This window comes from Rhagoletis zephyria, unplaced genomic scaffold, assembly GCF_001687245.7.
Source record: "Rhagoletis zephyria isolate East Lansing unplaced genomic scaffold, Rhagoletis_zephyria_1.1 Rzeph_scaffold_00069, whole genome shotgun sequence".
NCBI lineage: Eukaryota > Metazoa > Arthropoda > Insecta > Diptera > Tephritidae > Rhagoletis > Rhagoletis zephyria.
In genome coordinates this window covers 57,900-71,408 of record NW_016157153.1, presented here as the reverse complement: position 1 = coordinate 71,408, position 13,509 = coordinate 57,900, and the positions used below count along the sequence as shown (strand labels likewise).

Sequence of the window (13,509 nt, the reverse complement as noted above, 5' to 3'; positions counted from 1 at the left end):
TTAAAAAAGTGAAAAATTATAGTTAACAAGCAAGCAAACAAGAAAGGTGTAAAAATCACTTACCTTCATATATTTCTCTATGGGTCCGGGCGAATACTTCACGACCCGGATGTCGACGATTCGGGTATCGCTCTGCATAGTCTTTGAGCAGCTCTGGCATTACAGCAAGCTTCACCGTAAATTAGGTGAATATCCGCATATTCATGCGACGTTCGAAGGGTCTAATTTCACAAAATCCACTTTCACTAATTCCGGTAAGTAACACAAAATAATGTCAGGAGCAGGTAATAATGTACCTTTGTACTATTTAGCATGAGCATATTCAATTTAAATCTATTAAATACATTCTAGCGTGTCTCAGTCCTTTACCCACAAAAGCGGCTATAACTTTTTTTTTCTATTCAAAACAGTAAGTGTGGCACCTTTCTGAAATCTTTATTAAATGAGCAATTTTTTTATGTAATGTAAAGTTATAGCTCAGTACATTTTTTTTCACCCGAGATAGTCAAAGTTGGGGAAGAAAATATCAAAAAGTTAAAAATCCAGAAATAGTCCTAATTTTATGAGGGTTCCTTAATATATTTTAACTACATTGCATTAGAGTATGGAGAGGCAACTATCTGGAAGTATTTTACATAAAAAATTTACTAAGTATTGCCCGGTTTGTAGTTGCAGTTAAAGAAAACACATGAAAAGGCACGATTTTTTTTAAATTCGAAAAAATGTAAATATTTCAAAAACGGTGACACTTTTACCTGAAAATTGTTTGTTTATCAGGGAGCTCACCCCCCCACCTACCTTCCCCTAAAGTTTGGCACGTTACTTCTGGGACACCCTGTATATATTGTACACATACAAGTAAATCGCTTTTCACTTGAACATCCCCTGATGGAGCAATTTTAATTTCTCCCAGCGATTTTGAAGGGCGAGGTTTTCAGCTTCCGGTTCAGGAATAGCGAGTAGTGGTGCACCTCGTAAGAAATGCCCTGGAGTCAGAGCAACTAAGTCTTACGGATTATCTGACATAGGTGATAAAGGACGAGAGTTGAGTACTGCTTCGATGCGGGTAAGCAGCGTTGCGAATTCTTCAAAGGTGAAGTGCATGTTTCCCGCGACTCTTTTGAAATGTATTTGAAACTCTTCACCGCAGCTTCCCATAAGCCACCCATATGCGGTGCGTTTGGGGGAATAAAGCGCCATTCGATTCCGTGAATGGTGTATTTCGAGCGGATGTCGGAGGATGCTTCTTTTAGAAATTGTTGGAGATCCCGTTGAAGGGCACGACTTGCTCCTAAAAAGTTTTTCCCGTTGTCAGAAAAGATAAGTTGAGGTAGGCCACGTCGACTGACGAATCTAGAGAAAGCTGCTTGGAAAGCTTTGGTAGAAAGATCGGAGCAGAGCTCCAAGTGTATCGCTTTAGTGGAAAAGCATACGAAAACGCATACATACCCCTTGATAAAGGGTGCCTTACGAGTGTTAGCTGATTTAATATCAAAAGGTCCTGCAAAATCAATGCCCGTTCGAGTAAGTGGTAAGGAATAAGTGCATCTTTCTGGTGGTAGTGCTGCCATGATTTGTGTTAGCATTTTTTGCTTATGAATCGTACATATTTTACAATTGAAAATGGTTTGTTTAACTTTAGACTTAAGTCTCGGGATGAAATATTCCTGTTTGGCTACTCTGATCATGAGTTGATGTTCTGCGTGCATTAGCAGATTATGAACGAATTGGAGAAATAAGTAGCAAAATCTTGATGATTCTGGCAGAATTTCGTTGTAAGAAAGCGAAGCATTTGCCAAACGTCCGTTTACTCTAAGAATGCCATCTTTATCCAGTAATGGATTTAATGAAAGAAGTGAACTCCGTTTTGATACTGTTTGGGAGTTTGAAAGTTTTGAATATTCGTTTGGATAATGGCGTTGCTGAGCGAGTAATATGAGTCGAATTTTCGCAAATTGGATTTCGGCTTGCGAAAGTACTATTGTTTCGTATGAAGATTCGGAAGTGGACAGTATATGATGTGATTTAATTTGGTTAAAGATGGGCCATGATGAAAATCGACTCAGAAGGTCAGGTTCCTCTTCTAGTGTATGAAGGGTTTAAATTTTGCGAATCTCGGGGGGAATAATTTTGTGTTGAAAGGATATTGGCCATTGCTCCGCGGGTTTCACTAGCCATTCGGGACCGTGCCACCAAAGTGAGTTATGGACTAACTCTTGGGGCTTGCAGCCGCGTGTGCCCAAATCGGCCGGGTTTTGGTTAGATTAAATATGCCTCCATTTGACGTTCCCGACATTTTTGATTATCTGGGCTGTGCGGTTTGCCACATATACCTTCCAAGTACATGGTGGTTTTTCTAACCACGAGAGGACTATAGATGAATCGCACCAGAGGAATAACTCGTATTTCACGAGCGGAAGCTGGGAAATAACATTTTTGATTGCCTTGGATAATAAAACTGCTCCACATAGCTCTAACCGCGGAAGGCTTATGGTTTGTAACGGAGCCGCTTTAGATTTGGAAAACAGTAAATGAGAAGTAACATGATGATCGTGTGATTGGGCGCGAATATAAATTGATGCACAGTCGGCTTTTTCAGAAGAGTCACAAAATCCGTGAATTTGGATGTTTCGATCGGGAGCGAATTCTGTCCATCTGGGTATTTGAATTTGATCTATTGCTGGTAAATCTACGACAAATTGATTCCACTTGTGCAGTGAAAGTGGTTTGACGCATTCGTCCCATTCTGTGCCCTCTAGCCAAAGTTGTTGTAAAAGCATTTTTGATTGAATAATGATGGGCGATAGCCACCCTGCCGGGTCAAAAAGTTTCGACACCGACGAAAGAATTTGACGCTTTGTTGCACTTGTTGATGGGTTTATTGGCTGAATAGAATATGAGAATGAATCGTTCAGGGCATTCCACCGTATGCCGAGTGTTTTGGTGGAGCTTGAACTATCAAACTTGAGAAAATCTGAGTCCAGCAAATCTTCTGTTGGGATATTTTTTAGGAGTTCTGGATGATTGGCAGTAATCTTTTTTAGTGGAAATCCAGCCGATAATAAGCACTGAATGAGTTGGGATTGTGCATTTAAGGAGGATGGGATATCATGGCTTCCGGATAATATGTCATCGACATATGTTTCCTCGGTGAGAATGCGTTTGGTTAATGGATACGGGAGTTGGGAATCCTTTGCTAATTGATGTAAAGTGCGGATGGCCAGGTATGGGGCGCAATTCACGCCGAAGGTGACTGTTTTTAGTGCAAAGTCAATGGGTTTGCTTTAATTTTTCCTACGAAAGAGGATACGTTGGAATTGTTGATCCTGTTCATGTACGAGGATCTGTCGATACATTTTTTGGATGTCTCCATTGAAAACATATCGATATAGACGCCAGTTTAATATTACAACCATTAAATCGGTTTGTAAGCTTGGGCCCGTATGTAGCAGATTCAGAGGACTTAGACGCATTAAATACCACCCTTACTTTGGTGGATTTGCTCTCGGCACGAATGACCGAATGATGAGGTAAATAAAAGGATAGATATGTTCCATTATCATAGATTTCTTCGGAAGAGGTAGGTTTCATATGGTCTAACGTCAAGTACTCCTCCAATACTTGAGTGTACTCTTCTTTTAAGCTGGGATTTTTGTTAAGAGTGTGTTCCATGCGAAGTGCTTGCTTCATGGCTTGAAAACGAGAACGACCGAGACTGAGCCCACATGGAAATGTTCTTTTGAAGGGAAGACGAACAACATAGCGCCCGTCATGTTGACGGTATATTGTGTTAACAAAGAATGTCTCACAAAAGACATCGTCTTCGGATGGCTGATGATTATCTGGTAATTCTTCAATTTCCCAAAATTTTTTTAGTTGAGAATTTATGCTTTCACTATTGTCCTCCACGACGTGCGTATGAAAAGATGACAGCACTTTTCGTTTCATCGGTCCACTCAGGTACCACTCAAATATGGAGTTTTGCGCTAACAGACTCCCGAAGACGTTATGTTTGACTCCTAGAAGAATTTGTGGAATTAAATCGCTGCCAAGGACGATATCGATTTGAGAAGGGTTGAAGAAATTTGGATCAGCAAGATCTAAGTCTGTTACAACGGCTAAACTGGGTTTTTTTCACGTGAAAGGTGGGGAGAAAACTGGTTAATTTGTGGAGTACATTTGCCTGGGCTTCTATGCGGGTGTTGGTTTTTTTGGAAACAAGAACGAGGTTGCAAACTCGATTGACGTTTTCGACCATTGAACCGCCCATTCCAGTTATAGAGAAATTTTCTTTGGTTGTNATCCTAGAAGAATTTGTGGCATTAAATCGCTGCCAAGGACGATATCGATTTGAGAAGGGTTGAAGAAATTTGGATCAGCAAGATCTAAGTCTGTTACAACGGCTAAACTGGGTTTTTTTCACGTGAAAGGTGGGGAGAAAACTGGTTAATTTGTGGAGTACATTTGCCTGGGCTTCTATGCGGGTGTTGGTTTTTTTGGAAACAAGAACGAGGTTGCAAACTCGATTGACGTTTTCGACCATTGAACCGCCCATTCCAGTTATAGAGAAATTTTCTTTGGTTGTGGGAAGTTGCAACCTTTTCTGAGATCTTTCAGATATGAAGGTTTTTTATGACCCTTGGTCGATGAGAGCTCTAAGCGAGTATAATTCGCCTAGATGTTCAACATGCACGACTGCGGTGGGCAGTAGAGTGGTTTCGTTATTGCTAGAAAAATTAGCTTGCACAACAGCTGGATCCCCATCTGTAGTAGGGCTGATGTTTTGCGATAGCTCCAAAATTGGATGTTTCGATTGGGTTTCGTCAGATTGAGTTGGAGTAGATGGCGCTGATTGTGGTGCAACAACGAAGTTGAGTGGTTGCCTGATTGGGTCATCGGACGTTGAGCGTAAGACTTATTTTGTGGGTTAGACTCAGAGTGCAAGAGGGTATGGTGTGATCTTTTGCATTGAAAGCATTTAAAAGTACTTTGACAGTCCTTTAAGACATGATTATATGCCAAGCAGTTGACACAATATCCGTTTTCTTCAAAGAACTTTTTCCGTTCTGGTACGCTAAGTTGTCGAAAATTGTAACAAACTTTTAGAGAATGCGGGTTACTACAGAGCTTACAGAGTGAAAGGCTTGAATTTTATTGGAGCGTTGTGGAAAGGAATGCCGATTCTTGGTGGATCGAATACTGTTGAGTCGTTCTAGGACTTCGTAACGACTGGTTAAGAATTCATCCATATGAGACCACAATGGTAGTTCCTTACGAGATTTAAGGGACTGCTCCCAGAGTGAAAGGGTTTCTTCTGGGAGTATCGTCGAATAAAAATAAATAAGAATTGGATCCCAATTAGCGACAGGAACGCCTAGAGAATTTAGTGAAGAAAGACAATCATTAATTGTGGTTTGGATTCTTTGAATGGCCTCACTGTTTTCGGAGTTAACTGCCGGGAGACTGAATAGCGTCTTCAACTGGTTATCGACTAACGTTCGCTTGTTTTCATAACGCGCACGCAAGGCTTCCCAGGCTAGGGCAAAATTTTCGTCACATAACTTATAATGTCTAACGATACCACCTGCTTTACCTCTGGTTTTGTTTCGGAGGTGATAGAGCTTTTGAGCAGGGGTTAGCTTAGGGTGGTTCAGAAATACGGGCGTGAACATGTCACGAAACGAGGGCCAATCTTCGTAACCGCCATAAAATACTTCCGTGTCGCATGGAGGGACTTTATTGCAAGCCATTGCGTTATCTGACTGAGACAGAAGAGAGTGATTCAAATTCGAATTTTTGGTTGGGGTACCTTGAATAAGTTTAATTTGATCTAAGATATGGGCTTTACAAATGTAAAACGTGTCTGCGCACAGCTGAAATTTGTCGTGAGCCTCTGCCTTGACTTCTGCTGAAACGGAGCTTTCATCAGCAATGCATACGTTTGCATAAGAGGAACGCAAATTTTCCCAGCGTGCATTTAAGTCTTGAAGCTTCACTTCAAGTAGCGAGTCGCTGTGGTCAGCAAGGTCCTCTCGTTCAAAATTAGAACAAAGGTGAATGACACTATTAGACTCAAAGATGAACTGGGAGGTAAGGTCCTGATTGATCGACATTATGAATTTGGAGTAGTCTTTAATTTAGAGTGGAACAGAGGGAACGCTACTGATTAGCAATCGGGATTTAGCAATATTTTCCTTTTTTTTTTTGTAGAAATTTATTCACCCAGGATTTATGCTTTCTTACGGAAAAGTTGGACGTAAGAAACCTACGAACACCCTGTAAACGACAATAGCGTACCAATGCTTTACGGTGCCGACGCAAGCAGAGGCTGCGCAGTGCTATTTGGTATACAAATTGACGAACTAAGTTAAGCAACTAGTACGAAATGTCTATTTTAGTATTTTATTTATTTACGTAAAAATTTGGAAAAAGAATATTTGCTGTTTGTACTATGCAACACAACGTGACATAGCTTGCAAAGACATATTTTGCTAAACACTTGATTAACGAACAATCTTCTTTCTGCTTGTGTTGGTTTGTTGTTGGTTTTGGTTAGGTAGACTCAAGCTCGTATATAGGTATATACATACCCAATTTTCTTTAGCGATACTGATGTAGGTATACATATATATAAAGATATGAATGGTGGATGTACATAATTTTCAAAATAAATTTGTATGTATTGATTGGTGTTATTGTTATTTTGATTTTTGTCTCAATACAAGCAAGTCTGTCAATTCAATCTGCTATGACTATGTAGTTTGAATTCGATACAATCGTTTATACTTGATATATATATATATATTGTTATATACGTTCATCTGGCATCCTTGCCAATCATTCTTTATTACTTATTCCTCATTACTTATTACTTATTACCTCATACTTATTCAGCAATAAGCGCACATACACACATGTAACATTCTGCTCATATGAATTATTAAATAAAGAGAATGTTCATTCCGTTGCTACGCTTAATATAGAAAAGACGTGTTAATACACTACAATTGGCGACGACTCGGTTTAAATAAAAGTAAAAATATCAGTACATATTGATATCAATAGATTTTTTATTCGATACAAGTTTTTTGGTGAAATTAAATTTAAACAAAGAACCTGCGTGAAAAATGTCGACTGAACCTGCAACCGGCAGCGGTATAATTATTCAATCAGCAAGTGCACCAGAATTCACACCGGCAACGGAATCATGGCACGTTTGGAAGGAAAAACTGGACATACACTTGTGTGAAATTAATTGTACACAAGAAAATATAAAAAAGGCGATTTTATTAAAATCGATTGGCTCCGAACCATATAAATTGCTGCATAGTTTATGCAGCCCAGCATCACCAGTTTCCAAAACGTTTAAAGAGTTGTGTGAAATTTTGCAAACTCATTACACACCACCTACAATCATATTCTACGAAAGAAAAAAATTCCACATGTCAGTAAAAAGCAACGAAGAAACCGTTTCCCAATCGTATGCACGGGTAAAGCAATTGGCATTGGATTGCAAGTTTGGCACACATTTAGATGCCTTTGTTCTAAATCAATTTGTTGTTGGACTGCCTGACAAAATTTTTGAACGGTTATGCGAGGAAGATGAGACACTCACATTGGCGAGCGCATTAAAACGAGCACTTATATTAGAAACGAAGCAGGCAGCAAAAGCAAACAAAGCAGATCTTGAGGTAAAATTGGTCAAAGACAAATCCAGTATGCAGCGCAACAACAACAACAACAACAGCAAGCAAAGTAACAAGCAATGCGGTAAAAACGATTTTAATGGGAAACGCAATAATGGCAAAAGCAAAGTCAGCAAAATTTGTTCGCACTGTGGTTGGCGTAACCATACGTCAAATGCATGTAAATATGCAAAATCTCGATGTAATTCCTGTGGAAAAGTTGGGCACTTGGCTTCAGTTTGTCGTAGCAAAAACAATAAAACTATTAATTATGTATCTGACTCAGATGAGTCTAATGAAATCGATCATTTTAACAACTTTATTTTCAATGTTTCTCCTACAGGCCCAAACGAGGTATATTCGCTTACTATCAAAATCGATGGAGTAGATGTGAGAATGACTTGCGATACTGGCGCCCCATGTATAATGATACCTATCAGTCTTTACAACAAACTTAAAGGTAGTAAATGTTTAAACTCGTGTTCAGTTCCGTATGTAAGTTACAACGGCGATAAGATTAAGTTGTTGGGTGAGTACAATGCAATAGTGTCGTATCAAGGTATTAAGCGAAAATTAGCAGTTGTTGTTGCGAATAGCGACAATCCACCTTTATTGGGCAGGTCATTTCTGAGGGCATACAATTTTGAGCTAACGCAAGTCAACCTAGTAGTAAATGAAAAAAATTATGCTGTTATAATTGAGCAAATAAAGTCAGAATATTCCGAAATTTTTAATGATCGACTAGGAAAATACGTTAATCACCAAATTTCTTTGCAAATTAGTGATAGTGCAAAACCAGTGTTCTTTAAACCGCGCACGATACCACTTGCTTGGAAAGATAAGGTCGAAAAACAGTTGCGTGAATTAATAAAACAAGATATTTTAGAGCCGGTTGACATTCGGATTGGGGCACACCCTTAGTCCCAATTTTAAAGCCAAATGGCGAATTGCGAATCTGTGGTGACTACAAAGTCACGCTTAATAAATATTTAGTTGACTTCAGGTATCCACTACCTAGAATAGATGAGATTTTTGCCTCTCTACAAGGCTGCGAAATATTTACCAAACTTGATATGTCAAGCGCGTATAACCAATTAGTATTGGATGAAAAGTCTCAGCTTCTATGTAGTTGGAGTACGCACATAGGTACCCTGAAGGTAAAACGTTTACCATTTGGTATAAAGGTAGCAGCGCCAATTTTTCAAAAGACGATGGAAAGTTTGCTTTGCAATATTCCACACGTCGTTGTCTATCAGGAGACATTACCATAGCAGGTAAAAATTTTCAAGAACATTTGGCTACCCTAAAGACTGTTTTAAACAAATTAAAATCGTCAGGTCTTACGTTAAATTTAAAGAAATGTGAGTTCTTTAAGACCAAAATATCGTATTTGGGTTTCAATATCGACAAAACAGGGCTAACAAAAAATAATGATCGTATTACAAGTGTTTCAAAATCTCCACCTCCAACAAACATCCGTGAGTTAAGAGCGTTCATAGGCATGGTAAATTATTATTCGAAATTCATTTCTAACTTTGCTCATAAAATGGCTCCATTGTATGAGTTGCTGCAGAAAGACGTTAAATTTACATGGTCGAAAAGTTGCCAAACTGCGTATAAACTAATCAAAAGGGAAGTTACATCAGACCAAGTGCTGGTCCATTACGACTCCAAATTGCCCATGATACTATCGACGGATGCTAGTAATTTCGCAGTGGCAGGCATTCTTTCTCACGAATTTCCAACAGGCAAAAAAAGGCCAATTGCATTTGTATCTAGGGCACTATCGAAAACAGAAAGAAACTATAGTACCTTAGAAAAGGAGGCCTTGGCAATAGTGTTTTGTCTTATTAAATTGAAACAATATTTGTTAGGAAATCATTTCACATTACGAACTGATCATAAACCTCTTTTGACAATTTTTGGTGAAAATAAAGGACTGCCGGTCATGGCAGCGGCACGTATGCAAAGATGGGCCGTTTTATTATCGACCTTCAGTTACTCTATTCAATACGTAAAAGGCAAATCTAATGAAGCTGATGGTTTATCGAGAATTCCCAATGTTGAAAATATTAAAGATAAGCAAATTGAAAGCAATTTCATAAATCTCATTGAATCTGAAAATCATTTGCACATAAGCTTCAAAGATGTAGCAAGGGAAACTAAGCGTGACCCAGTCCTGTCGAAATTGACTGAGGCAATTCAGAGAGGAATTGTTAAAAACCTCAAGGGTGTCGAATACCAGGCCTTTAGGGATAAGGACTTGGAGCTGTCGGTCGAAAACGACTGTATTTTGTGGGGATACAGGACAGTAATTCCAACCAAGTTAAGACAAAATGTCCTAATGGGGTTACATAGGTCACATTTAGGCATTGTAAAAACCAAAGCTTTAGCCAGATCATACGTCTGGTGGCCTAAAATCGATGAAGATATCGAAAAACTTGTCCGTAACTGTGCTCCATGTCAAGAGCTTCAAGTGAGTCCAGAGAAAAGCAAACTAATTCCATGGAAACCATGTGACTCCATATGGAGTCGAATTCATATTGATTTTGCAGGTCCCATAAATGGTCACTATTTATTCATTGTCATTGACTCACTCTCGAAATGGGCCGAGGTTTTTAAAACCAAGGACATCACATCTACGTTTACAATAGGTAAAATAAAAGAACTTATTTCGCGTTATGGGCTGCCTGACACCATTGTAAGTGACAACGGTAGGCAGTTCACTTCTGACGAGTTTAAGAGTTTTCTAAAATTAAACAACATAAGACACATTTTAACGGCACCTGGTCATCCGGCAACAAATGGCCAAGCCGAAAATTTTGTTAAAACTTTAAAAAAAGCAATATTCGCTGTTTTAAAAACGTCCAAACATTCAAACTTAGATACAATCATTTTGCAATTTTTATTTGATTATCGCAACACGAAGCATTGTACCACTGGTGAAACTCCTGCAAAAATATTTTTCGGTAGATCATTAAAAACGCGTTTTAGTTCATTGCGACCACCGTTAGTTCAACATAAAATAAGCGATAGCCAACAAAAAAGTATTTTAAATCACAAAGGACAACGCAATGTAAAGTTTTCAAATGGTGAAAATGTCCTTATTCGCAACTACAAAAATCCAAACAAGCCTTCATGGTCTAAGGCCACAATAAAGCAACAACTTGGGCCTCGTTCATACTATTGCATTTTAAAACACAACAATAAGATAATCAAAAGACACCTTGACCAAATTCGCGGTATTGAGTCTCCAAAGTCTGACCAAGGTTGTCATGATACACACAACACGTCAGTGGTGGCAGATAAAACCTCCGACAACATCGTTGATAGTGGGGCAGAACAACCTCGGTTGGGCCTGGAAGAGGCATACACTGATGATGACGTAAGACAGCTGAGACCACGACACAAAGGAAAAGTTGTTAAGCCAAATATATAACTAAGAAACTTTACTTAGATTAAGCATCTTCATAAATTGAATTTTTAAAACTTGTATAAAATACTTAAATCTATAAAAACAGAAGTACAATGTCTAGATACCTACATACATAAGTAGTGGAAACCATAATGAACTTATATAATTTAAACTTAAGTAGGAGCGTGTTATATACGTTCATCTGGCATCCTTGCCAATCATTCTTTATTACTTATTCCTCATTACTTATTACTTATTACCTCATACTTATTCAGCAATAAGCGCACATACACACATGTAACATTCTGCTCATATGAATTATTAAATAAAGAGAATGTTCATTCCGTTGCTACGCTTAATATAGAAAAGACGTGTTAATACACTACATATATATATATTTTATTTTTTTTTTTGAATTCACCTAAGTGTTTACTGCATAAACGAAAAAAATTTTGGAATTACTGCAGTGAAACAATAGGTATACTGTTCTTGCGTACCTGTGCTTACTGTGGGATTACGCGCACTGCTGCTTGGGCACCTTCCGAATGTAAATTATTTGGTTTTAAATAGAGGGTTATGCTCGTAATGCGAAAAGAATTTGGAAGCACTATGTCTCAGCAACCCGGACTTGTACTTAAATCAACACCTGCGTGTTTAGTTACGGGGGAATAAATAAGAATTTCTTTCACCTGAATAGGGAAAACCGAAAATCTCTTGGAAAAATGCAGAAAGTCCTGTGTGATGGCCTTGCAAAAATGGTAAAAAAAATCCACTCACTTGAACTTTGATGCGCAAAATTTACCACTGGGCATACACTAGCACTTCGCCCAAGATTTTTCCTCTTTCCTTCTTTATGACAATTATCGTCTCGAGATTGCTTATGCTTAGTAAAGTTTACCACACCGACGATAATATTCAATTTCTTAGGCATACATATATGTGTAAGAATATATGGCAGTTATTAATAGCCGCACTATTTGCTTTATTGCTACCACACTTCAATTTTAATACTACAATATACAGACATGTATGTACATATGTATATAATATATATATATTAATATATATTACCAAATACAACTAAAACTTTCTGGAGCTGAAAAGGTGCTGGATACTTTTGAAAAGAGCTAGGAGCTAAAGCCCAATTTTCGGAGCTATATAGAAAAATAAAGAGCTAAATCTAGCTCCAAAGGCACCGAAAAGGCAACACTGATTCTTATGCACGCAAATCCAAGCAAATCAATTTGTTTTCTTTGTTTACATCACCGTTCTTATTAGAATTTAATGGGAATTTTGACAATTGCTTCGCTGTCCATGGGGGCAGCAAACTGAGCAAAGCAAACTTATAACTGATGCGCAACGAACAATAGACATTGGGACAATGGAAAACGTTTATCTGTGGCACCAACGCAAGCGGTTGCGACCAATGTCATGAAAGAATGAAATAAGATGAACGAGAGGTTTTGCATATATATACATATATATGTATGTGCATACAAATGTACGTTGGCACCGCACTTAAAACTCTCGTATGCGCACAAATTCAAAGCTGAGGAATTGTAGAATGGTTTTTCTTTTATTTTGGTTTTCTAATTAGAATTTAAATTTTCATAAGAAATCGACTTTTGATACCGCGCCGATGGGTGTAGCAAATGCGCAACGCAAAGGTTGTGCGCAAGGAAAATGAGAAATTAAAAAGATGAGAACTGTTGTCAGTGGAATGGAAGATTGAAATAATATGACCGAGAGATTTTTCATATGTACATCTATGTGCATACATAGGTACGTTGTCACCGCTTTTTACTCTCTTATGCGTGTGCACACAAATTCCAGTCGGATGAATTTTAGAATAGTTTTTCTTTTATTTATTTGGTATTCTAATTAGAATTTAAATTTTAATAAAATCGACACTTGCTACTGCGCCGCAAGCGGTTCAAATAGATTGCGAAAAAATGGTGTGGGAGAATGAAATAAAACGAAGTTTTTGAGAAGCAAAATTTTTAGAGCTGAATCGAACAAGTAAAGCATGTGTATAGAAAATGAGAAACGAGTAAATAGTTACAGGTTTGCATATGCATATGTACATGTGTGTATGTAGTGTCCGTTGGAAATAACGGTAAATGTATGTATGTTTGACTTACGGTTTTACTGCAATACTTCTTACGATGAGACTTTCTTGCTCCTTATGATCTTTTTGGAGGCGCCGATGTACTTCCACTCTATCCTGAACGCAACTGCCTCGCTGGACGCTTTTAGGATTTGGTCAAATTTTACTACGAAGAGCGTGATCTACTGCCATTTTCCGTTGCTCGTATAGTTTCTGATGCCTGGGTTAGATGTGTATAAAGTTAACGAAACAACATGAAGAAAAAAATGTCGCATATACCTATGAATTTGCCGTTTTTTTGC

The 13,509-nt window shown here is 38.2% G+C and overlaps 1 protein-coding gene across 1 annotated transcript in view; it reads left to right on the top strand.

Annotated features, from left to right (window-relative positions):
* Positions 1-7,127: 7,127 nt before the first annotated feature.
* The window catches only part of LOC108371497 (uncharacterized), a 20,162-nt gene continuing 13,780 nt past the window's right edge, over positions 7,128-13,509 (top strand). The window contains exon 1 of the mRNA XM_017627079.1: positions 7,128-8,145. Coding sequence (XP_017482568.1) covers positions 7,128-8,145 — 1,018 coding nt within the window. The remainder of the gene's footprint in view (positions 8,146-13,509) is intronic.